We start from the raw sequence: 26,974 nt of genomic DNA, 5'->3' as shown, positions 1-26,974 counted from the left end.
TAAAAAATTAAAAAATTAAAAAATTAAAAAATTAAAAAATTAAAAAATTAAAAAATTAAAAAATTAAAAAATTATAAGATTATAAGATTATAAGATTATAAGATTATAAGATTAAAAGATTAAAAGATTAAAAGATTAAAAGATTATAAGATTATAAGATTATAAGATTATAAGATTATAAGATTAAAAGATTAAAAGATTATAAGATTATAAGATTATAAGATTATAAGATTATAAGATTATAAGATTATAAGATTATAAGATTATAAGATTATAAGATTATAAGATTATAAGATTATAAGATTATAAGATTATAAGATTATAAGATTAAAAGATTAAAAGATTAAAAGATTAAAAGATTAAAAGATTATAAGATTATAAGATTATAAGATTATAAGATTATAAGATTAAAAGATTATAAGATTATAAGATTAAAAGATTATAAGATTAAAAGATTATAAGATTATAAGATTATAAGATTATAAGATTATAAGATTAAAAAATTATAAGATTATAAGATTATAAGATTAAAAGATTATAAGATTATAAGATTATAAGATAATAAGATAATACAGATATAATATGAATGAAAAATATATAAATATTTTTAGTAATCAATAAATAAAAAAATATACTTTAAACGTTATTAGAACTTTCTTTTTCTTCACTATTCTTTGTTTTCTGTTTCCCTTTCTTCTCCTTCTGTCACCCTTCTTTTGTATTTCTCTTCTCATTTGTACTATTCATTTGGTTTAAATAAAACTTTGTTTAACTTCTATTTATACTATTCATCTGGTTTAAATAATTAAATATTTGAGCACACACTGCATTTATTAAAATATTTTCTGAAGCTTGGTTTCTACATTTTTAAATTGAAATTGTAAAAAATTTTGTGTCACAAAAGATATAAATTTACATTTTATTGTCATTTAAAAACAGTAATATATTATTATTTCAATGACAATTTTAAATTTTTGATTAAACAATGACCACACTTTCTTAAATAAAATAAAAAAAGAGTTGTTTATATAAAAGGAAGATTGCTTATATTTTGATTATGGATTTAATTTCGGCTTATTTTGGATCCCAAACAAAATATATATTTGACAGTCACAACCAGTGGTGAGTGTCTTCCACACAGAAAATTCAAAAGACTTGAGTTTGTCATATCTGTTTCTGAGTAAGAGAAAGACACTTTCTTTAAGGTGATGAACTTTTCTGTACACTTTCATTCTTTTTGTTTTCGCATTCTTTGGTTCCTTAGTCTTGTTTCATTTGGTGAACATCCCTTTTAGAAGTTTCAAAATCGATTATTTGACAAAGGTTCATGCAGCATTTCTTGTAATATGTCATGCATGATACAATAAATTCATTTGTTTCAAGATTCACCTCTCCCTCTTCTTGCCGTGATCTTGCATGGTCTCCGAATATGCAGGCAATACTGAGTGTCAAAAAGCAAATCCTCTTTGCTGAAGCTATCAACTTTCTTGTTTTCTTAGATATACATGCTGTGTAAATATGATGGTTTTTTGTTTTCTTAATTTTCGCATTAGTGTGTAGTAACTGATAAATGAAAACTGAAGTATGGTTACACATTGACAAATTCATCAGAACAAAGTAGAATTGCTGAAATCTGTGGATGATGAGTGACCCAAATCCTGAGAGTAATATTCCACAGTCTTCTCAAAGGTGTGCTGTTAGGCCGAGAAGGCCTCGGATTCTGCTCGGTGCTTGCGGGTGCACTGATGCTGCAAAATTTGCGCTTCTTTGTCATTTTTTTAGGAGATGGGCAAGCATAGAAGTTGTTATGACACGAGCCTCGATACCTTTTATTGAAGTTTCACAAACTCCCCGTCCAGTTTATTTTAATCCTAGGAAAACTGCTTCTCATCATCTGGAATGGGCTGATGTCTTTGTCATTGCTCCATTGTCTGCAAATACCCTTGCCAAGGTAATCAAACCAATAAACTTAGCTATGTGTCAAGCCAACTGAATCATTTACTGCAGCAACAAAATTATGCAGATGTTGTCTAGCTCACACAACACCATTCAGTTCGATCAGATTAGGGAAAAACTTACGTACAATGTTTAAGTACTTGTTGTTATGTTGTTCATGAATTGAAGATTTTTATGAGACTTTAACATTCTGGTTTTACTCTCAGTTTTTCTTTTAACATTGGGAATTTGTTGTTTCACCTATTGTGTTGCAGATTGCGCAAGGGATATGTGACAATTCTTTGACCGAAGTTGTGCGAGGTTGGGACCCTAACAAGCCATTTTACGTTGCACCTGCCATAGATCCTGTTACGTGGAATAATCCTTTGACAAGACAATATCGCAAAAGATGCGATGAACTTGGCATTAATATCATCGATCCCTCTCCACGGGGTGAAATGGCTGACCCTACTGAAATTTCTTACATTGTCAAAATCTCTAATGAAGAGATTTGGGACTAATTTTTTTTAGCTAGACGAATCACTCGACAACTTATTTTGAGTGATTTTTTTTTTTGTGTTTGTAAAGAAAGGAAAATATTGAAAGTTAAAATAGTGATGCAAAGCATCTTATGTTTAGTGTGGAAGTAATAATGTCTTAGCATAGGTACACACAATTGTGGCTAAATCTTTTTATCATTGCTTTGATTCATTTTTGTACCAGTAGGGACCGGACGTCAGATAGGCCGGACATCTACACTGGACCAAACACGCTACCCTTTGGTTCGTCATCAAAGGTTCGACGCAACAAACCGGATGCTCACGCATCTGAGATCACGCGACCTTACCTCGTCATCCGGATACACTAAAAGGCCGGCCGAACATGCCGTTTGCTACACATGCCGCCTGTAGGGGTCGGCTGGCCCATAAGCCATACCTTAGGAGACCGGCCGGCCATACCGCTAATTAACCAGGTTTAAGGTAAGTTGAGGTTAAGAGCTATTGGGCTGAATTTGGGTCGTGATTAACTTTTCACTAATCCTAAGCTCATAGCGAAAACTATAAATACAGATCCAGGATGAGTGGTAGATAGGTTGCATTTACTGTACATTTACTACTGTTTGATAGAAAAACGCCATTACTCTCAACTGATTTGGCATCGGAGAATCTTTTCACAGGTCTTTCACCCAAACACGAAGTACGAGCAGAGGAGGACGTGGAGACATTGGATGACACAACCCTTCACATCCGAAACAATTTTTTATTTATTTTATACTTAACAACTTATTCAATGACTTCACTTTCATTATTACTTTTCTTTGTTTTCCAATTATAAATTTTTGTTTTTTTTAATTATTGCATTATTTGTATGTTGTTAAGTATATTTTAAAATATTACTTTTATGGACAAGTAACTTATTTCTAATTATTATTCAAATATATATGATAATTCTCATTTATTTTTCAGTTCTAAGTGTTTATTTGGATGATACTTAACTAGTTAAGTTAAATTTAATGAAAATTAAAAAATAACTCTAATTTTTAATTCAAGTTGAGTTTCAGGTGTATTTTCCTTCGAATAAAAAATATAAAATATTAATATAATTTTCAACAAAGAAAATGAAAACTGATATCTTAAATAGAAGCTACGTGGTAAGCACCTGCTCTTCTTAAATAGAATATTTTTAGCCATTTTTAATAAGATTTTTTAATTAAATTAAATTTATTTTTAAAATTTGTAGTAATATTTTAGTTTAAAGATTAAACGTCCTAGATAATTTATACATCCTAAAAAAGAAAAATTAAACATTTGATGTATACATTGGTGCCTCCAGTTGTACGCGGTTTTATGGAATTTAGAGAATTGTTTTTACGGATATTTTATTTTCAGATATTAATAAATTACACAAAGCATCATACAACTCAATAGTCACTAAAACACCTCTTCTGACACTAATCGCCACTCATCACCGTCAATGGCGCCACCTATCGCGGCGCAACTCGCGGTCTTCGCCCTCTTCGTCACCGCCGTCTCCGCTGCCACAACTGGCTACCACAACCACACCGTTGGCGGCGCCGCCGGGTGGTCCTTCAACTCCACTACCAATACAACAGCCACTAACTACACTTCCTGGGCTTCGAATCAAACCTTCGACCTTGGCGATTATCTCAGTAAAAAACCTCAATCTCCACTTTTCTTTTGATTACATTATCATTGCACATTTAGAACACGAATGCGTTAAACACAATTAAGTTATACTGTTCTATTGCCCCCAAAACGGACGCAAATAAATTGAAATTAAATCCATCGAATGCGAATTTCAACTTTCTAGGAAGTCAATCGAGAAAACCTAATTCAACTTTTTGTGTTCTTGCTTTTTTGTGTGGTTCATTTTTAGTTTTCAATACGAACTCCAACCAAACGGTGGTTCAGACTTACAACAAGACGACCTATCTGAACTGCACCGCTGACGATACCGACAATGGTACCTTCGTGTACGACAGCGGTAGCAGTGGTTTCGGCGAATCGTTGACCATCGCCGTGCCGTTGACAATTGTTGGACCAAACTACTTTTTCTCCGACTCCAGCGACGGCTTGCAGTGCCAGCTCGGCTTGGCCTTCGAAATCGACGTCCAGCACGGCGCCGGCTTGCCACCGAACCTCAACCAGCCGCCTCCGCCGCCGTACCAGGAGCCTCCCGGTTCTGACGCCGTTCAGCCTCCACCGGTTACGGTACCGCAGTCTCCCACTGGCGGCGCGTTCGCGAGCCGCGCTGACATGCGCTTCACGGTTTACGTTTTCGGTGCGGCGTTGCTGCTGCTGCTGCAGTTTCAGTGAGGAAAATGTCAACTTCGGTGGAGACCCAGCATTGGATAATTATTTTTACAGCTAAGAAAGTTGACTCGTTTTTACTGATGATCTTTTCATTTGGTTTATTTGTACGTTTTATTATTATTGATATTTATTATTTTTCATCATGGTTTACATTTTACAGTATTACAAATGATAAAATTTTGTACTTTTTTTTTAGAGAAGTTTATGTTGGGATTTTGTTGCGGGAAACAGAATAATCATATGTTCTGGCCAATTTATTTTGAATGGCCAAAGGAAACATGAAGTGACATTTGGAGAAGACGAATTTGAAGGTAGATAATCCAAATGAAACTAATTTTATGATGAAAATATCATACTATTCTTTAACTTTCAGAAAATTTTTGTAAACATTTTCAAGAGTATTTTAACCAAGTGAACAAATTTAGTTATTCCTATAAATTATAATATGAAGTGTTTGTAATTTTTAGATATATTATATCTTTTATTTTTATCTTTTATCTTTTAGTTATTTTGTTATTATTTCTTATTTGTATTTTGGGTTTAGTTCATATTTCTTCTATTATAAATAGAGAATTCTATGTGTATTTAATACAAGAGAGATTAATCCCAAATATAGTTTTAACTATGTCAATGTGCATTTATCTATTGATAAGTTAGATGGTATCTAGAGTTTAAGGTTCTTTTTTGAGGAAAAAGTTTCTGGTGCCTCTGCCACTACATCTGTTGTTGCCGCCGTCGCTATCTATTGCCGCCGGCGGTGCCATCGTTTACCGCTGTCACTACCGGAGTTCTAGTTCCGACTGATGATCACATTGTTTTCATCGTCTCGACCAGGTGACTACCATGCCTTTAACAACGCCTTCATCGGAGTTCCTTTAAAAGTTATGGATTTGCTCCCTTTTCGTCGTGCATTGTGGCATGTTTGGTAGTTGTTTAAAGCATCGAGGTTGGATAGTAAAGGTTTTATACCAAAGGTTTTATACCAAGTTTAATGAGTTTTTAGTATAGTAAAGGTTTTATACCAAGTTTAATGAAAGGAGATTATTGGATTTTCTAAGCAAGTAGCATCATTAAATAGAAAGTAAAAGAATGTTTCAAGTAAAATGGTTCACAAGAGAAATGTTTGACTTTAGGTTGAGTTAGAGGATTTCAACCAACGAAGGGAGAAACACTTATTAAGATTTTTCTTGTAGGGAAGGATAAAATAGTAATATCAAAACACATTCAAGGAGGAAAAGAGAGGAAAGGTCTTGAGTTGCTTGAAGGGTGTTTACGATAGTTGATGTTGAAGTAGTTAGCCCAAATACTTTCATTCAACTTGTATGTCACATAAATGATAGTTGTGTTTAAGTATTTAGGTTTGGTTTAGGGCAACATATTCCTTTATGTCATATGCACGTGTAAATGAGTCAGGGTTGCCTGCAAGGGTATTGGAGCTTGAGCTGGTGGTTTTTGTTATGGCTTAGATCAAATGAATAATGCTTTAGTGTGTGACATGTTTCATGGTAGTCAAAAGATCAAAATTAAAAGTTAATTTGATTTGTTTCCTTTTTAAGGTTGGAACATAATCGCAAGAGTGAATTGGTTGTTTTACAATCTCATTCTTCTAGATTAGGGTACCCAAAGAATAAATGTTCTTGATTTTATGAGGTAAGTCAATAGTTGCTATTCAGAGTGGAAAAAGTTGGAAAGTGGGGGTAGAGTGTTATGTGGTTTGGGGTTGTCTGATAAAGGCCAATAAAGAGCAAACACAAGGGATCTTAGTTATGAAAGAATTTATAGATGTCTTATGAAGAAGGTGCTCGAACTTCCACCTAAAAGAAAGGTGGAGTTCATTATTGACTTGGTTCTTGGAACATAACCAATGTCAATAGCTTCTTATAGGATAGTTCCTGCTGAGTTGGTATAGGAATTGTTAAAGAAGTAATGGTTTAGACTAGAAACTACCATTTAATGGATCTTAAAGGAGAAGTAGTAGTATGTCAATCTGTCTAAGTGTAAGTCTCGGTTAAGGGAGGAGTGACTATTAGGACATATGGTTCTAATGAGTAGAGACAATGTTGAGGAAAGGGAGTGTTAACGCTGTCAATGAAAACGGGTGTTCCAAGGGTCTTGCAAATTTTATAGAAGTCTTGAAAGGGGTTTCTCAGAAGGGGCCATTTCCCTTATCATAGTTGACAAAAAAGAATTAACCTTTTGTGTAAACAAAGAAGTGAGAATGTCTGTTGATTAGAGTGATGCAGCGAAATAGTGGTAAGGATTTCTTTAAAACAAAAAAGGTGTTATCTTTAAAACAATAAAGGTGTTATATTTACGAGGATTAGTTAAAGATGTTCAATGATCATCATGAGTTAAAGGTGTGGAGAGGAACAAAGGAAGAAGAACAGGGGACGAAGGAGATAAACCGAGTTATGGTTTCGAGTTGTGGTGTCACCTTATAAATGAAAATAAGATAATTGATGTTGTAAGAATTGGTGGAGTGATATTGAAAATTGGTGGTGAAGTATGAAAATCTATGGTGAGAGGTGAACTTGTGAAGAAATTTCATTAGTGTAGTCACTTGACTAGAACTAGTGAGTTTCTCAAAATGATTGGTAAAAAGCAAATCGAGAAATCTTAGTTTGAGATGTATCATAGAGCTACTTGGTATTGATCAAACTAATGATTTCCAAGTTGATAAAAGATACAGTTCTAAGGATGTTGTGGTAGGATGGTTACAAGTTAGTGGATTAAGAAATACAGATGGAGCATCAGAATTGGGTTTTATCATTGCAATAGTTGAAAGTTTCAGTTTGAAAGTGGGATAACATTGTTATGGACTTTGTTACCCATTGATCAAGTCAGTAAAGGAGGCATGGTGTTATAGGGATGGTTGTTCATAGGTTGATCAAGGATGTTTGCTTCTTGTTAATTAGTTAGATGTTGTGTATGATCAAGTTGGTTGAGTTGTACATCAAGGAAAGAATAAGTTGGTGTGAAGTGTTAACTAGCATGTTTTAGTTTGCGACCCAATGTTATCTTCATATTTTGGTGAAAACCCTACAAGAGGTAGTGGAGAACATATGGAAGATTAGTTCAGTATATTAGATTCAAATTGTTGGTCAAGCATAAGGATCATTCAAGCTTTAGAATTAAGGTTGAGAGTTTCCTTTCAAAGTAGTGGCTAGACCAATCTACACTGTTAAACACCATATCACATATCACAAAGGCAAGGTTATTAGTTACTTAAGGTATTTAGAATGGTTAGTCATAGGAAGTTGTTATAAGAGAAAAAAAAGAAGTATGTCCTTATCTTCAACCTCATGAGTGAATTTTCGACGACGGAAAATTTTCTTGTTGGGAAGAATTCGATAACTTAGAAAATGGTATTTTAAAAATGGTATTTCTTGTTGGAGAACATATGGAAGATTAGTTCAGTGTATTAGATTCAAATTGTTGGTCAAGCGTAAGGATCATTCAAGCTTTAGAATTAAGGTTGGGCATTTCATTTCAAAGTAGTGGCTAGACCAATCTACACTGTTAAACACCATACCACATATCACAAAGGCAAGGTTATCAGTCAGTTAAGGTATTGGGAATTGTTAGTCATAGAAAGTTGTTATAAGAGAGAAAAAAAAGTATGTCCTTATCTTCGACTTCATGAGTGAATTTTCGAGGACGAAAAATTTTCTTGTTGGGAAGAATTCGATAACTTAGAAAATGGTATTTTAAAAGTGACAGTGATTTAAAAATAGCGAGACTCATTAATTTTAATATTGAAAGGATTTATATAAATAAGAAGTTTTATAAATGAGTTAATTATTTTTAAAACACATAATCTTTGTAGAAACCACTTTTTTAGAGTTTTCTGAATTCTCTCTAGGAATTCTCACTCTCCATTCATCTGATTGAATATCTGAGACTGAATGAGTAATTCTTGTAGTGAACTCTTCAATTTGGATCAATCAATTTATTTGATCGAGTAAGTGATAAATTCTCAATTTAAGTAAATTTTAAGATAATTTTGGCACTTATCTTGTTTTGATTTTGTTTAGATTATGTTTAATTGGCCCTTATTTAGTTTGTTTTGTAGTTCTTGATATCAACAAAGAGTCAAAGTAGAAAAGTAAAGAAAATGGATGAAATTCAAGTAATTCTAGACAAAATTGACACTAGTGTAGTTGAACAGGAGAGTTGAGGCTTAAGTCACACAAGCAAACTTGTTATAAAGGGAAACCTCAAACATTAAACCTATGACTAAGGCATGAAGACTCATTCCCAAAGAAGTTAGTTTAGGGACTGAAGCACTAGAGCATAAGACTTAGGCTATAAAAGTAAACCCTCATGTTAAGGAAACCTCATGCACCCCCATTTGGAAAGATTTGGAATGTAACTTTTATAGCTTGAGCCCAAAATGTGCAACTTAAACCCTAAGGAAGACAATTTGGAAAGATTTGGAATAAAACTTCTACGGCTCAAGCACCAAAGGTGAAGTTGAGCATTGCCCTTGACATTTTATGAATACATACTGTTGGAACAACTGGTACCGATTTTGCGCAGCAGAAATATCAAAACAGAGTACGATACGGATTGTTTAAAAGCGAAGAGCTTGTTCGGTCAATTTAAAAAATGGTTCCTTTAATTTTCTCTTAAACATTTTATCAAACAGTTGATGAGTAGAAAATATAAAGAGTGTAGGGAGTAGAAAAATCATACAAATGATTTTTATCCTGGTTCGAATCAAAAGATTCTACGTCCAGTCGTTAATCACTATGAATAGTGATTAACCTTTTCACTAAAACAGTTTCACAATTACAATGAAAGTGAATAGAAAATAACAGTAACAAAAACACCTTCCTTCGACAAACGAACCGGAAGAGTGTAAAAAAAACCTTCCTTCGACAAACGAACCGGAAGAGCTTCCTTCGACAAACGAACCGGAAGCAACAACTCTGACAACTTGAAGAGAACCACTCCGACCTTTGGCACACAAAGCGTGAGCTTCTCCTATTCACAAGACATGACAAGAGCAAGAACTAGCACTTGAGAACTTCCTCAGATTTCACTGTATTCTCAAATTCACAAAGTTTCCTTCCAAAAGTATTTGGCAAAGGTATATATAGCCTACTGGTTCGAAACTGAAAAGACGCATTACAACTGCCAGTGATAATCGATTATCTGCAGACTTGGAATAATTTAGAATATTTATTCTTCAACCGATCAATTCCAGTTCTTCACCTCCTTCTACTGTTTGGTATTACTGAGTTTCGCCAATGTGCAACTTCGTTCGGTCCTGAACTGTGTTCGGCCAGTGTTCACCCTGTGTTCGGTCTTGAACTGTTATACAGTGTCAAGCCTTCAACTACTACATATTGTTCGGTCTTTGACTGATAATGACCATTCGGCTATTGACATATAAATATCGTTCGGTCACGATCATGCCTTCCACTGCTTGGTCTTGGTCATAACTTTACCACTCGGTCATGAAGTCTATCGTTCGGTCTTGATGTCTTCTCTTATACATAAATGCTTTTAAACTCATACAACATAAGTCTTCTTATTCTTCACTTTGTAACATCATCAAAATCATTATCTTCAAGATACCAATGCTCCTCATTGGTAACACATACCTCATGGCCTTGTTTTAGGCATTGAGTGGATGATCAAATATGTAGTAGTAGAGTAGGAATTGGTTTGTGAGACTCGAGAGAGAGAAATACTTTCATTGGAAATCTTATGTCTAGATGTTATAGGGATTGCATTGCAATATTCTATGAGTAGTTGAACTCTCTCGTGACAAGGTTGGATGTAATCAATTCTGACTATCTATATTTCTACATTTTGGATATTTATTTATGCTTCCATTCAATCTATTTATGAATTAGTTTGTGTTTGTTTTTGGATGATTTGATCAATCGTCTTATTTCACTGACTTGAGATTGAGTGAGAATTAGTTTTAAGTTGTGATGCAATTAATTCTCATATGCTTTTATATGCTAAGAATAGATCTAAGGTTCTAGTTGGTTATATAGTTTTGATCTTAATGTAATTGGTTCATTCAAGCAGTCATTGAGGGATCATACTAAAGTTTGATGATCTTAGGCTCTAAGTGTTAGGAATAAACCTAAAGTTACATGTAAAGAGCACCCTGAGGACAATGAATGATTTGCGTAAGTACATAAACAAGATCAATAGTGATGCATTAGAAGAGGATGAGATGAAATTCACTCATAACTTCTACTTCACTCAATCTATATAATATATATTGCTATCAATATTTTCTAAATAAAAAAATCCAAAAACAAACTACTAATATGCTTTCTAAATCCCTATAGATAAAAAAAACTACTCTGTTGATCAGTGGTTCTTATGGTAGGTCCTAATCGTTCTTGTGATGTCCCTTTGTGTAGAAAGGGCATTTGTGGAGTGGAAGGTGTTTTAAATGGTTAGAGCTATTAAGGGTGATTTTCACAGGTGAGGGAAACTAATTAGATTTCTTTTAAGTTAAATTGTTCGGTTAATTATATGTATCTATGTTGAACTATGATTTAATGGGATATGTACTTTGATTTAATCTATTTTAGAAAAGTGTTATGTACTATGATATGTTGAAAACATGAGCTTTATGATTTGTTTGTGTGTTGTAATTTCTTTGTGAGATTCTTTAATTGAGTTAAGTTAAAAACATGAAATTTTAGGTGTTTGAAAGTTTACTAAGTGAGGATTAACTCAATAGGAGTCAAATTGCTCAATCAAAGCTTAAAGAGGGAGTTATGGGTGTTGATACACCACCAGACACCATTGAGATAGTTGCCATTGACTTAAGAGCATTGAGCACCACTTTTGGACTGTCAGATGCACTCAAATCAATGGGTTCCAAGGGGTTGTAGTGTCAAGCGCCACATTTCCAAAGTCGGGCGCCACCCTATTTTTCTAGTTTGAGTCATCTCGGAAAACAATAGAATCCTTGCTTCGTTAATTGTCAGATTGAGCTGAAAGTTTGACGTAGGTCCTAGACAAATAAATTGTTACTTTGACCGATGAGATGTTTGATTTGAGGTTTGTAGTTAGAAAAGTCACTAGTGCGAAATAAGCCTTCCACGTCTAACGTTAAGCGTCAGTATTGAAAAAAGTCAATGTTAAAAATGATTGATGGTATTGTTGTAAATAATTCTCCTATATAGATGTAAAAAATTCCCATATTTTGACATCATATGCCTAATTGATGTCTAAAAAGTGTAATTTCAACGTCATATAAGGTTATAATTTCACTTTTTGGTTGTAACGGTTGCATGAATCATGTCAACCTGCACATAAATGACCTTTTGGCTATCCATGAAGTAATTAAACGTCTGAAAAAGGGAATTTCAACGTCTATTAACGTTAAAACTTCACTTTTTTATGTTATATGAATGCATGAATCATGTGCAAACTGCACATAAATAACCTTTGGGCTATCCATGAAGCAATTAGATGTTTGAAAAACAGAATTCCGACATCAATTAACGTTGAAATTTCACTTTTTGGATGTTATATGTTCTTTGAATTTTGTGAATTCATTAAAATGTTTGGCGGACAGTTGAAAAATTTACTACCATAAGATGTCTATAATCCTAGATTTCGACGTTAAATGACTATAAGACGCCGTAATTGCTTTCTTTCCGATGTCATATATCCTGTAAAAATTTGTAAAAATATAACACACGCACATACTTTTTCTTCGCACTTTCATTTCTGCTTGAACCTGTATTTTCGAAGACGATTGCGAGGAAGAAGAAAAGTTAGTATTTTGTCACTTACCTCTTGCAAAAGTGTTTCTCTTGCCTTTTTTGGGATATTTCTTTAGTTTTGACCATTTCATATCATTTTTTCATTTAGAATTGTTATCCTTTACGAGAGTTGAAACTCCATCAATCCCAAGTGAACCATCTGCTTCATTCACGAGTGCAAGGAAGAACAAATGTTAGTTTTGGGTTTTTTTACCATAAATGTATGTGTTTTCGCATGTGGAGGCTATGATTTTTTTTGTGTTTATAGATTCATTTCGTATTTTTGTGTTCCATTGAACGTCCACCACAACGAACAATAGTGTTTGGAAGTTCTCAACTCTCCATTGTTGCTAATAACTCCCTTCTATCAAGGTTAGTTTTTTTTGTTTTGATACACATTGAAATGAAGTGATACATTACTCGATTCGTGATTTTTATTTTCCTTATTATACTTTGAGTGTTGTTTCTTGTATGTGTCATTGATATTTGTATATTTCTTATAAGTGATAGAAATTTTTTGATATGATTTTTGGCATTTGATTTCTTATATACCTTTTATAAATACTATGGATTGAAGCTGGATGAATGAACGTCGTAATAGTCAAGAGTATGAAAAGGGATTTTTTGAGTTCTTACAATATATTCAAGAACACGCAAACCCTGTGAATAAGACATATTTTTGTCCTTATGTTCGCTGTTTAAATCAAATATGTCAAGACTTGGACAACATGCATGATCATCTATTCATCTATATGGTAGAATGAGGACTTATACAATTTAGGAGAAAACAATTCCTTAATAGGTGCCTTTTATTAGATTTTCAACTTTTACAATTTCTTTATTTTGTATGTTCTAACTTTATAGAAATAATTTGTTTTGTTCATATATTATTTACTAACACTGTGTTTTCAGGTATGACGAGCTCCGGATCAGGAAAGAGTGGACATGGTAGATCTGTGACTCGGTTTCCTGATGTCACATCCCGCTGAATTACCTTAGAGAGGTTGGTGGTGGAGATTGATCCTCAATTAGGTACACTTAGTGGCCCACATGCAGAAAAGTTTTGAGCTATTTGGACATGTTGGCCAAAACGCATTTAGGCATGTATGGTTTTGTTCCCTTCACAAGAAGATGAAACCTGATTTGAAATCATTGTTACCGACGTAAGTGTTACATTATTTTATATCAATTCATTATGATATTAATATATTAACCTATATGTTTTAAATTTAATTAGACTTGTGAGTAGGTATAGAGCACAAAATTCAAATACTGTATCCAAAGGTTGGACTTCATTGATCTTTAACTTATTAAAATTTGTATGTGTTGATGAATGATTGATAAAATCTTATAACATGAATTATATGTTCTATATATGATACTCTTTTTATAAATTAACTTATCTTCTCTTGTTTGTTTGTCTATTATGTGTTGTGTTCTTCTTTTCCAATGATCACTTCAGTGATTGAGGAGATGAAAATGCATTTTATGATTGAAAAGTCAGTTACGTAGACAGTTGAATGATATGTATAATTTTATGATATAATCATAATATAATAGCTTAAAAATGAATTTGAGTGATATTACTAGAATCCTATCTTATAAGACTAATATACTATATATATTAAATTATCTGTCTTCTAAATATTAATAATAAAATATTTTATTTAAATAATATTATGCAATAAGATATTACATCGAATATTAAAAATTTTCATTATACCAACAAATTAACTCTATATGTATGACAAAAAGTTTTCCTTAAATTAGTTTTTTATTATATATATATGTTTAGAAAGAAAAAAAAATCTATGTACCTAAGTAAAATTAAAAGTAGTATATAAAGACTAAGTTTTAAGTATGTTATGAATTTCACTATTTTTAATTTGTTTCTATTAATTTTTTTTGTCTATTAGTATTTAAAATTTTTATTTATTTTCAATTTTTGTTGTTTAATTCCTTTTATAATAAAATGACATATGTATTATATTATTTCATCATATTGATTTCTTGACTCTACGTATATAATATATGTGAAATACGAGATTTCATATTTAATATAAAACAATCTTAAGATTACATAAATAAATAGAAGGTGAATCTTAAAAGATAAATTCACACTATCTAAATGTATTTTTAAAAATATAATAATTATTTTATACTTTACAAATATCTATTTAGAGATGAAATGAAAAATAAATTTATGTAAGGAATTTGATGATAATCAATAGTTTTTCACTATTTTTCCTCTTTATAATTTTAATAAATCAAATAATGAAATAGTTTTCTTGTCACTTCATCTTCCTTCATCATTTTTTCTTTCACCAATCGTAGCACAGCCCAAAATCTTAGATGAAAATGACTTGAAATCTAATATAAAATAATAAAACAATATGTGCATAAGCTCTCGGAGATGGTGAGTAAGTTGATTGTTTTCTTTTTGTTGAGTTTGGAAAGTTTTGACTTTGAATAATCGCACAATAATTGTACAATAATGATGGTGTCAAAGAGGTTTATCTGCAAAATATTTCTCTATTTTAGTTAGGTGTTCAAAATAAAATATTAAAAATATTTTTTTTAGTTTTTACTATTTAAATTAAAATAATTAAATAGTATTAAAAATAAATTTTTAATATATAGATTAAAAGAAAATTTATTGTGAAGAGAATTCAGTTAGTTATACAGATGCTAGCTTTCTTGTTTTATGTTTTCAATCCTTACAATGGAAAAAGCTTAAAATTTTTATAATTAGTTAAATTAAATAATTTAATCTAAATTATGATATGAGTATATTTTTGTGGGACACTGCGAAGATAGAGGAAGCTGCACGTGTATTCAAGAAAAGGAAACTTACAAAAGGAAAAGAAAAAATAAAGTGAAGAAAATGCCCAAAACTGACAAAAGACAAACCAATAAATGCACGAAGGAAGGAAGAAAAGTGGAAGATTGATTCAATAACGCTGAATGAGTATAGTCAGTCCCTAAGAAAGAAGGCTTTGTAATACTTTCCAATTTTCATTCCAAATTCCAATCTTGTGGAGGAAGAGACAAAGAACTCACCAATCCCTCAATTTTACGTTAAAAACAAAAAAAGATTAAATTTTTGAAACATCCCAAAAGAGAGATAGAGATTCTTCCATAACTACATAATTGAAAAATAAAACTTGGGTTTTCCTTCACTTGCAAATTTTGGTGTCTTTTACAATTCTCATCCCAATTGGTACTCATTTTCACATGATTGACGTTTTGTGATTCTTTTCTCAAATCGCACTGTAAGTTCCGGTTGTGGCTTGATTGGTGCGTTTTTTTTTAAGGTTTGTTTCTTGAATTCGCATGGTCTATTCATTTGGGTATCTTTGGTTTTGATTTGTTTGTTTTGGTTTTGTTTTTCAGGTTTTGTAGTGAAAGGGTAGCGTTGCTTTGAATCAGGGAAAATGGGGTGGTTTTCTGGGATTTTTCTGGGGATGGTATTCGGCGTGGCATTGATGGCTGCGTGGCAACGCATGATGACGTACCGTAGCGCCAAGAGAATTTCAAAGGTATTTTTTATGTAACGATTAAGGAATCAATTTCATTTCTTTGATGATCAATGTTATGGAAAAGAAATTATGAATTTCGTTTTACTGGGGCAATGTTGAAGAAAAGTTGATGAATTATCATGTGATGGTTAATGAGCGAGCCTTTGAATATTTGAAAGAACTTCTGGAAAATAATGAAGTCATGCATTGGCATTGTAAAATTGATCTACATTGTCAATTAATCACAAATCAATGTATGATTTATTTTAAGTAGTTTTCGTAAAATTCGGTACTTTGTTACAAATGACAATTTCTGATTGAGTTTACACAATCAGTGCATATAAGTTTTTTTACTGTAGTTTTTTGATAAAGAGGGTCATTTGTATTGAAGATGTGTAACCAATGTGATAAAGAATGGTATAGAAAGTCAGAAGTAGACAGAGAATGCTTTTGTTAATCAATTGGTTTGGCTAGAAGAGATGAAGAGATACTTTGTCAATTTACAGAAATGATGTCCTTTGATAAATTTGCAATATCTCTGTCCGGAAGTTTTGTAGAAGAGAAGTAAAATTAACCAGTCTTAAGTGAAGAGAATGTAACTGTTGTAGGAATTGAGCCCTTGTTGGAACTCTATCTGGCTCATAATCTCGGTGGAATATGAAAAGTCGTAGCACCAAGACATAAAATATCATAGAAACTAATTTTGCTCAAATTCCTCACCATGTAATCTAGATTATCATTTTTTGTGATAGGAAAGAGATATTCTGCTCAAGAAAAAGAGGGAAGTATAACTCAGGGGTTGATGAGAGAAGAAGGAACCTAAAAATATAGAATGCAGCAACGTTATTGCGTATCTGTATATGTCAGAAATGGTAGAGAGAAGGCATAAACACAATCCTATTTAATTTAAGGTCAAGGTACTGTCATGGAAACGGGGTGCTTTTTCCTCCAACTAAATGCAGTAGAGTTTAATTGATCATCAGAAAAGACTCTAAAGTAAAAAAGTTCACTGATTTTCCCTAAAGGTTATTCCATTAGAAAGTAGTTGACTTTACGATAATGAGTACCCTACTTCAAAGAACTATGAACACATATGAAGACTCAAGAAAAAGATTTGTTGATGCCTACAATCTGCAACTAGTCATTTTTAATAGTTGCTATTCGTTAAAAAATTTGATTTTATTAGGAGGTATCAGCAATCTCTGATTTTTCAGAGTAAGTTAGAAATTGGAAAAATACTACAAATATCAGCCCAGAGGATAGTTCAACTCTTCTACCTAGATTGGTAGAGGTGAGAGTAGATTCAAGCTAAACATTTTTACCATTCTAAAAGTAAGTTCACCAATGTTTACATTTGTTGTGAAAGCTCAAATGGAAAAGAAAGTTAATAGTGTGTAGGTTTGTCTCACTCTCTCTCTCTCTCTCTCTCTATATATATATATATATATATATATATATATATATATATATATTATATTAAGTATTCAGAATTGATCTACTTTTCACTAAGAATGAGGTACTATTGAGCCGCATGCCTAGGAATTTTGCTGTCATCTGAATGATCAACTCCAAGATTGTGTCCCTCTAAGACAGTGTTAGCCTTTGCATTCCAAAGCCTTGATTTACCTTCTGCTTTACACAGACTTGTGTTTGCTCCTGTTGATTTTTAGTCCTAAAATGTTAACTTGTCAAGTGAGTTAGGACTGATGCAAAATATCTTAATCTAGCCAATGGCTGCTTTTAGGATTCATTTTGAATGTGAATGCAACTTATGGACTATTAATTGGGAAAGATTCAGGGATATGAAAAAAATTCTGGGTGGGACTAATGATGGCCATTTAATATATGTTGCTTAACTTGGAGTTTTCTGAAACCATTTAAAAGACACCGTAGTCTAGATAATACGTGTCTTATCATTTCATTTGTTTTGTATGTGACATCATGTTTTCTTTGCCATTATGAATTCTGTATTGAGGAATGCTAAAAATATTTAGGACTTCCATTATTGGAGAGTACTAATTTTGGAATAAGAGTATCTTGCTCTGTAATTGTCAAGATCCGTTGTTTTATGAAGTCCACGTATATAAGTGCATAAATGTACCTTTGTGTGATGCATCACTGCTATCTCTTACCTGATGTTATGAATGGGGTGTGATGGGAAAAGTTAAAATAGTAAACCTTGGCCAAAAACTCAGGACATACGTCTGCATGGTGTGCCTGTAGACCTTAGCATGAAGTCTGGATCCTGGATTTCTATATTGATTAAACCACTGCATTGGCAGAAGACAAGGAAATAAGGGTATAAACTGGAAAATAAAAAGTAAGGCATAAATTAGAAGGATTCATGTTAATGATGAATGCTATGACACTAACAAGACTTGAGGTTCCCTTTTTAATGAACACTTTTTTATGTAACAATAAAATATGTTTTAATCTGTGTTTGTGTGTAATTTCCTTATCCCAACATTCTTCATTTTTCTCTACAGGCAGTTGATATTAAACTCCTTGGGTCGCTCAACAGAGACGATTTAAAGAAAATTTGTGGTGATAATTTTCCTGATTGGATATCTTTTCCTGTGTATGAGCAGGTGAGATTCATGTTTATAGTGGTTGCATAGCTTTATAATGAAATGATTTCACATGCTGTCCTATTATTCCAGTTAATACGTTATATATTATTGGAAAAACATCAAAAGTAGCTGCAAAGTAAAAATATAGAAATATATCTTGTTTCCCAATTGGTATACTATGCCTGTGCTCCGTTTATGACCTTCCTTGCCTGGGCATTTTCAGGTGAAATGGCTAAACAAGCAGCTGTCCAAACTTTGGCCATTTGTTTCAGATGTGAGTAAACTTGCTAGCATGTTATATATTTGTATGATAATCTACAGCAGTTTGTGTGGTGTTTGTTGTTTTTTAACTATATTTTCTAGGTCATATCTTGATGTTGCCCTTGTTTTTGTGTGGTGTTTGTAGTATTAATGTTTTATTGCAATTTTGTTTAGGTTGTTTATTTATTATTGAATGACACTATTGCTTTCAAGTTCTAACACCCTGTAGTTCAGTTTGAATGAGGAAAAGAGAGTATATTGGATCTGATTGATTATTATAGGGAGTCTAAATTCAGAATTCTTCAATGAAAACTCACACAATATAGAACTCAAAAATTCAAAACCATGAAAGACTGGATGTCCTTTGGTATTTAGTTAGTTCTGTATCTACATCTTCAAATTACTAGGATTTATCAAGTGAAATTGTTTGGCTACAACATGCATCCTGCTTTCCTTAGGCTCAAGGAGACCCTTTCTTTTTTGGTTTTCTTGCAGATCTTTGTTTTTGATGGGTATTCCTGCATTGCTTAAATTACTGACTTTATCTTTATCTGGATTATGTTTACTTTTAGGCAGCAACATTGGTGATAAGAGAATCTGTTGAGCCGCTATTGGAAGAGTACAGACCTCCTGGAATTACTTCATTGAAGTTCAGCAAGCTCTCCCTCGGAAATGTTGCTCCAAAAGTTGAAGGTTATTCTGTCTACTTTAATTCCTCGTTGTTTTTTCTGTGCTAAGTTTATTACAGCACTTAAATAATGTACAAGACAATGAGGTTATTTGTCATTCTATTTTGCTAATATTTCTTTTAGGCTGCTTCATGTGTAACTTTTTACAACTTTCTCAAAAGCTGGCCATCCAAATTTTTTATTTAATTTTTTGCTTTATTATTTTCCCCAGATTATGCTATTTGATGAACTTTTGTTCTATGCCTTGAGATAGGGGCGGGGAGGTTCACAATCTCTTTTGCACTTTTGACATTTTAAGGATGCAAAATCTTGTATCCGACAATATCATTGTGAAATTTTTATGAGTCCAATTCTTATGTGTCTCAATTGGTTGGAGAGGATTTTCTTTATTTTTCAGTGCATTCCTTCGGTCTTGCCATGTTGTGGAATTATGTTTCTTGGGCTTGTAGCTTTACTTTAGAGATCTTCTCATGGTTGTTTTGGAGTAAATTCTATAATCAATATTCTCAGTGATTAGACAGTTTTGGTGCATTTTTGAGCCACATTGACTTACTGTTTTTCTCTTTCCTAGAAAATTCCTGAAGTAAAGTCTTCATTTTTTTGTTTCAAGGTTGTCCAACTCTCAAGTTTACAATCCTAGAAAGAAAAAACGAGTTAGCCTCATTATCAAACTCTTTTTTGAGTAAACTCCTTAAATTCATGGCAAACTTATATAAACTCCGGAATTAAGAAGTGAGTTAATGATTTTGATAAGAAATGTAATTTTTGCCTAACTTTTTCCTAACAATGACGATGTTTTATTAGACTCTAATTATTTGAAGAAACTAAATACTTTGAATTGATTTCACATTATGAACTAGTGTTTTTATGAATTTATATATGACTTAGTCATTTTTTAATCTTATTTAGCACTAATGTACTATCACACTTTTGTATTGTGATTTGCTACTTTTCTTTAATATGATTTGGAAATATTGATTTATTTTTGTATTAAGAGTATTCTGTTATACATATGTCATTAATAGATTTTTTAATCGTATTTTTTATATTAGTAAAAGTGTAACGAGTTTACAACTTCAATCTACCAGTCTAAGATTACGAAAGTTCCACGAGTTTAACATGTTCTTTTCTGTTTTAGCAAAATATCAATTGAATATATCATTTCAGCATTTTTTTTTATCAAGTTTTATAGAGGAATCCAGCAAAAGACATCACACAAACTAAAAATCACAGCGCACGCACAATCATAACCAAACTTCCATGAGTAAAAAGAAAATCCCATCATAAATTTAGAATATGAAGGAACCTGAGTCTTGTCGGAAGACACTGGACCATCAACTTTTATTTGCCTTCATTTGACTTATCTTCAAGCTCTAGCAAGTGACTGTTAAGCACTAATCATGTCTGAATCTGTGCCAGGGACATAGGGCCATAGGAAACTTGTTATAGCATGTAAAAAATATCGTTTAATCTGTGTGGCAATTTGTATCTTAAAGCAAAGCAATACAATCCAATCAATCGTAACTTTTCAAAATCAGGGGGAAAGCCATTAGTATGAGATTCAAGATTTAACAAGTATTGAATATCAAATTTAAATGAAATACGACAAATAAAAATATTTTAGCTCTGTCTTGTGCAACTCAAGGCTTGAAAGAATAATATTGTTCGCTAAAATCTATAAATATATGAAAATGAGTGCATGTCAATAAAGACCATAAAAAAATGCATGAAACACAGATTTTTATCACCCTTATTGTTCCTCCCTCTCCATTTTTCTGCTGATTTCTTTTTTAGAATTAATGTATGCATATTTTCTTTATCCATGCAGGTATTCGTGTTCAGACTCTTAAAAAAGGTCAAATAATTATGGACATTGATTTTCGTTGGGGTGGTGATCCCAATATCGTTTTGGCTGTTGAAGCTGCACTTGTTGCATCAATCCCTATTCAGGTTAGACTTAGCAGTGTTTGTTGAATTTCACTTTATTATGACAAAATTTCAAAATTTTGAGCATTGTTTTTGCTTCAGTTGAAGGATCTCCAGGTTTTCACCGTTATCCGTGTTATATTCCAACTTGCTGATGAGATTCCGTGCATTTCTGCTGTTGTTGTTGCCCTACTTGCTGAGGTAACTTTTTAGGTGCAAAAATGAAAAAGAGAATTTGGAGAGTGGGAGGGGGAGGTGAGGATGCACTCGATTGGAGAGTTGGTTAAACCAAAATCTGAAAAAGCCGGATAATGAATCCCTTCGTAGAAATCATATATTTTGATCACATTAACTATCAGCTTCAATTGTCTTAACAATTTTATCTCAGTGTGATGATGGTAAAACCATCACCATCAGCTGTAGGTTGTGATTGAGTGGACTAATACAGTTATTCATACTTTTAAGAGTTTGATTTTGACAGCCTTTTTCAATGATCTAATTGAATTCTTGGACTACTTGTATCAGCATAGGCTACTACATGATAACTGGGATGCCAATATCATTTACAGTTATGAAATTACTGACTTTTTCGATAACATTTTATCAGCCAAAGCCTAGAATTGATTACACTTTGAAGGCTGTTGGTGGAAGTTTGACAGCACTTCCTGGAATTTCAGACATGATTGATGTGAGTTCTATTTTACGAACTTGCGCCGTCCACCTTTTACTGATTTTGAATTCAGTACTTATGATACACTTCTCCAATTTCCAATAGGATACTGTGAACTCAATTGTTACTGACATGCTCCAATGGCCTCATAGGATTGTTGTTCCTCTTGGGGGTATACCTGTTGATACTAGGTAATGTGAATCTTATGGATTTTTTTTTTGTTTATTATATTCCTATCTGCGTGAAGGTTGGAGCATGTTGTTTAATTGTGTATCTGGTAAACAGTTTTTCAAATTGGTTAAATTCTATAGAAATATTCCTCAAGCAAAGACCTTCAGTTTCATTTTCTGTTTCCTCCACCGCCTTGAAAAGAAAAACAAATTGGTATTTAGGAACATGCAAATTAAAAATGGTAATGCTCAAATATTTTATTCTACTTAAGCACCTTTTTTTCTTTGCAGTGAACTGGAGCTTAAACCCCAGGGAACGCTTAAAGTGAAGGTAGTGAAGGCTAATGATCTGAAGAATATGGAAATGATTGGGAAGTCCGATCCTTATGTAGTGTTGCATATTCGGCCGCTGTTTAAGGTTAAAACAAAGGTCATTGATAACAACTTGAATCCTGTTTGGAACGAGGAATTTGAGTTGATTGCAGAGGACAAGGAGACCCAGTCACTCATTGTTGAGGTTTAGCACAACTAATCCTTTTCTTGTAACCCATTCTGTCATAACTGTTATTTATTTAATCCTTGGTTGAGATACTTGCAAGCTACCCATCACATGATTGGTATATTAAAAATTTCATTTCATAAACAAAGTGAAGAGACTGAGGAAGATATGTCATAGGGTTCTCGTGAGGTCAATGAAATGGTGGATATTTTTTATTAAAAGGTGCTGATAGAACTGATATTAGAATTAGAAAGAGACAATCTTGAATTTTGTTGCTTCCCTAATTCCAGTTCCAACAAAAGTAGTAAGGATGGAGTCAAGGAATAGAAAGAATATAACAGTACACAATACAATTGCAGGTTAATAGAGAGAACCTCACTTTCCAAATATCATTCTATTTTACTTCTCTCCATAAAGTCCCTTTACTAACTCTCCTAGAACTAGTTATAATAGTTCAGATACACTTTAATGAACCTACTTAATCTTAGGAAAATTGTTACTTATTATGCTTAACGCTACTGAAAGTTCGGCAATCCAGTGCCAACAAGTCTTGTAAAGCTAAGAATGTCGCAATGAGGAAATGGGGTTACAAGAAAAAAATAAGATCATGAATAAATGTCAAGAGAAAGTAGGAGGACAAAGCCATGAAAGAAAAACTTGGTAGAATTGCATTCATAATGGTTTGTTTTTGGAAAGTTGCGTTAATTGCATACAGTCATCCCTAATTGCAGTCTCATGGGTTGTATTTAGCACACATTGACTAGAAATGTGACTTAAATATAACTTAATTTGGGTTATTCTAATCTTATAAATCAATTTTTTGGGTTTGAGTTAGACCTAGGCCAAAATTCTCTGATATTATTAGAGACTCAACTATAGATATGAATTAAATAAAGCTTATAAAGCTTTGGTAATCCTTCCTTCAAAAACCAGTTTTGTAGAATTGATTTAACGTAAGCTTAAAGTCTTGGAGTTTGGCCATGTGAGAGTAAGACCTGTAGATGTCCAATTGTAAGGAGTTCATTAGATGGAGTATAGCCCAATAGTTAGAGGTACTATATAATATCTCAAAGTGAACTATTCAAGAGAACTTAGATCTAATTGGGCCATCCTGAACTCTTGATTTGTGAAATATCACTGACAGTGTGACATTTTTCCATTAACTAAAATTTGACTCCAAAGCTGGCGGCAATTTACATGTTTGTGTATATGTATAATGGCTATATTTACTTGAAAGAAACTAATTGAAAGAAACTTTACAAATTAACATGTGTATGGACTAATATTAACTTCTGGGAGTAATCTATTCCATTTTACCTTGTTCATTTCCCTGTAAGTGCTTATGGATAAATTTATCCAAACCATAATCTGTTTTGACTAGCTACTCCTGATAATTTTTTGGTTTGAAAGATTGTTCTCTTCCTAACTGCATAATCCTGATTAAATTCTTTTGTTGCCATAATTGATGGCTCTGAATTTAGGTTTTTGATGAAGACATTGGGCAAGATAAGCGATTGGGAATAGCAAAATTACCACTTATTGACCTGAAAGAAGAAACTGAAAAGGAGTTTGAGTTGAGACTGCTGCCATCACTTGATACACTGAAAGTGAAAGACAAAAAGGATCGAGGAACCTTGACATTAAAGGTATAATTAGACATGCATTGATTTGTTTCCATTAGTGCATCATTTCTGTAACTATCCTTGATATAGCTGTATAAATGTTCTCTGGATTAAATTAAAAGTCACAATCTCATTGAAATTCCAGATCTTTTATCACGAATTTGACAAGAAAGAACAATTGGTTGCACTAGAGGCAGAGAAAAAGATACTAGAAGAAAGGAAGAAACTTAAAGAGGAGGGAGTTATAGGAAGTACAATGGATGCCCTAGATGGAGCAGCATCGGTGGTTGGTTCCGGTGTTGGAATGGTGGGTTCCGGTGTCGGAATGGTGGGTTCTGGTGTTGTTTCTGGTGCTGGACTTGTTCGGAGTGGTGTTGTTTCTGGAGCTGGATTTGTGGGGAGTGGTGTTACTTCTGGTGCTGGACTTGTGGGGAGTGGTGTTACTTCTGGTGCTGGACTTGTGGGGAGTGGTGTTGCTTCTGGTGCTGGACTTGTGAGTAGTGGAGTTTCTTCTGGAGCTGGGCTTGTTGGCGGCGGCCTTGGTGCTGGATTCGGGGCTGTTGGCAGTGGACTCGGTGCTGTTGGCAGTGGACTCAGCAAAGCAGGGAAGTTCATGGGAAGGACGATCACCGGACAAGGGGGATCCAAAAGGAGTGGTTCATCTACTCCTATCAATGTGGAGGAGGCTGGTGGTGGTGCAAAACCTCTCAATCAGTAACTGCAACAGCCCTTTTACCTTCAACTTTTTCTTTCTTCTTTTTCAAATTCTGAGGATGTTGTTAATTGAAATAGAGATTGAACACTTGTAGAGATGACACTTCAATTTTAGTTGTAGCATCCTTTTTTTTTTTCTGTAACTATGTTTGACATGGCCCTGTAATAAACTAACATTGTAAAAATTCCTGAAAACAAAGTTTCAAAACGGGAAAAAAGAAAAAGAAAAGAAAACCATGTTACACAAATTGTTGTTAACTTTTAATTGGGAAATGATACTTCAAAAACCACTTTTGACAACATTTTAATACGGGACAGATGTCAAAATGCTAGTGGTCCACATGGAATGCTAGTGGTTCACATGGAAAATTGAATTGAAAATTTTAAATGACTTGGAAAGGGAGTGCAGAAGGGGTTTCAAGTTTGGCGGTTCAAATTTCACTTTTTAGATTTTTAATTTGGGATATTCGTAGAGAGAGAAGAGAAGCTTGAGAGAGAGAGTCAAACTTAGAGAGAGAGTTCGAGAGAGAGAGCTCCGACAGAGTGCCCGCCGGAGTGTCGTCGGACAACGTTGAACGTTGTCGTCTTTCTTCCACCTCTCCAGCCAGTTCCGATTCAGGGCCGTCGCTGTGCAAAAACTTCAACCCAAGTATCCACTTATTTTGCCTTTGGTACTAGTTCTATTCCTGCACTATGAGTCTTACAAATTGTGGTTTTTTTGGCACAAATTTTTTAATAAAATCTTAAGTAATTGTTCCCTAAGTTGGCTGGGTGGGAAGAATCGAGATTCAGAACGCGCCCTTAGTTGGTTGGGTCGAAGGGAAGACGATGTCGTCTTTGTTTCGTCGGCGAGCTGCGACGGCCATGAATCGGAACTGACTGGAGGGGTGGAAGAAAGACGACGGCGTTCAACGTTGTTTGGCGGCACTCCGGCGGGCACTCCGTCGGAGCTCTCTCTCTCGAACTCTCTCTCTAGGTTCGACTCTCTCTCTCAAACTTCTCTTCTCTCTCTACGAATGTCCCAAATTGAAAATCTGAAAAGTGAAATTTGAACCGTCAAACTTGAAACCCCTTCTGCACTCCCTTTCCACGTCATTTAAAATTTTCAATTCAATTTTCCATGTGGACCACTAACATTTTAACACTTGTCCCGTGTCAAAATGTTGTCAAAAGTGATTGTTGAAGTATCATTTTCCCTTTGAATTTTAGTGTACACTTCTATTTTTGGTAGTATGTTTGATTGTTTGCAGTCCGTTGTCTTATCAGACAGGTGGACAGTTAACATTTACTGTTGAATTTATTGAAATACGACATCAAAATGGGTGGGTCCCATGTTCAGAATATATTTTTTTAATAAATAGAGATTTTTTTATTATAAAGAGTTATTTTCTATGGAGGACATTATTGAATTAACACCAGCCTACTTCTTCCTTTTTTCTAGGCTCCCATTGTTTTCTTTCTTCCCATAATAGTATTGACACTTCTACCACCCAATTTGCTTCTAATACAGATTTTGAAGGTTATTACTCTTCCAATCAATACTCATTCTATGCAAATAGACCAAACTCTAGTTTAGTGCAAAAAAAACAGGCTTCTTCTTTGGCTTATTCTGAACCCAAATATGCCTTAGTCCATAATAATACTTGGACACTCTAATTTCCCCTCCCTACATGACAAATTGTTGGTTGGTTGTATCTGGGTTTTTAGAGTCAGGAAAAATTTAGATGGCTCTCAAGCAAGTATACTTGTCTTGTAGCTAAAGGTTTCATCAAAAACTTGGCCTCTTTTTCATTTAGATGTTAATAATTTTTTTTAAAA

General features: G+C 33.3%; 3 protein-coding genes and 1 long non-coding RNA gene across 7 annotated transcripts; 3 read left to right on the top strand and 1 right to left on the bottom strand.

The window, feature by feature from the left end:
- Positions 1 to 1,642: 1,642 nt before the first annotated feature.
- Positions 1,643 to 2,456, top strand: LOC108327248 (phosphopantothenoylcysteine decarboxylase). The gene is made up of 2 exons (XM_017560971.1): positions 1,643 to 1,951; positions 2,211 to 2,456. Exons 1-2 carry the CDS (start codon positions 1,643 to 1,645, stop codon positions 2,454 to 2,456), a joined length of 555 nt encoding a protein of 184 aa, XP_017416460.1.
- A 1,350-nt stretch (positions 2,457 to 3,806) lies between these two features.
- LOC108328304 (cucumber peeling cupredoxin) lies at positions 3,807 to 4,964 on the top strand. Its single transcript, XM_017562155.2, has 2 exons — positions 3,807 to 4,105; positions 4,333 to 4,964. The coding sequence occupies exons 1-2, from the start codon at positions 3,910 to 3,912 to the stop codon at positions 4,770 to 4,772; spliced, it is 636 nt and encodes a 211-aa protein (XP_017417644.1). The 5' UTR covers positions 3,807 to 3,909; the 3' UTR covers positions 4,773 to 4,964.
- Positions 4,965 to 15,444: 10,480 nt separating this feature from the next.
- LOC108329426 (calcium-dependent lipid-binding protein) lies at positions 15,445 to 25,410 on the top strand. Of its 3 annotated transcripts, none has more exons than XM_017563620.2 (12): positions 15,445 to 15,789; positions 15,911 to 16,056; positions 18,522 to 18,623; positions 18,829 to 18,879; positions 19,439 to 19,559; positions 21,384 to 21,505; positions 21,584 to 21,682; positions 22,089 to 22,169; positions 22,257 to 22,342; positions 22,613 to 22,838; positions 24,302 to 24,466; positions 24,588 to 25,410. In XM_017563620.2, the coding sequence occupies exons 2-12, from the start codon at positions 15,952 to 15,954 to the stop codon at positions 25,158 to 25,160; spliced, it is 1,731 nt and encodes a 576-aa protein (XP_017419109.1). In that variant the 5' UTR covers positions 15,445 to 15,789; positions 15,911 to 15,951; the 3' UTR covers positions 25,161 to 25,410. The 3 variants fall into 3 exon arrangements, with proteins under 3 accessions (XP_017419109.1, XP_017419108.1, XP_017419107.1); XM_017563619.2 differs by having other exon boundaries at positions 15,445 to 15,814; XM_017563618.2 differs by having other exon boundaries at positions 15,445 to 15,831.
- Positions 17,233 to 24,838, bottom strand: LOC108329428 (uncharacterized). Of its 2 annotated transcripts, XR_008247335.1 has the most exons (4): positions 24,698 to 24,838; positions 24,354 to 24,421; positions 20,862 to 20,965; positions 17,233 to 18,305 (listed from the first exon to the last, which is right to left on the bottom strand). It is a non-coding gene; the product is annotated as an uncharacterized LOC108329428 (long non-coding RNA). The 2 variants fall into 2 exon arrangements; XR_001832231.2 differs by lacking the exon at positions 24,354 to 24,421 and having other exon boundaries at positions 17,236 to 18,305; positions 24,698 to 24,834.
- Positions 25,411 to 26,974: the final 1,564 nt, after the last annotated feature.

Source organism: Vigna angularis, chromosome 2, assembly GCF_016808095.1.
Source record: "Vigna angularis cultivar LongXiaoDou No.4 chromosome 2, ASM1680809v1, whole genome shotgun sequence".
Taxonomy (NCBI): Eukaryota; Viridiplantae; Streptophyta; class Magnoliopsida; order Fabales; family Fabaceae; genus Vigna; species Vigna angularis.
Note: the sequence above shows the minus strand (reverse complement) of the source record. Positions and strands in the feature narration are given on the sequence as shown.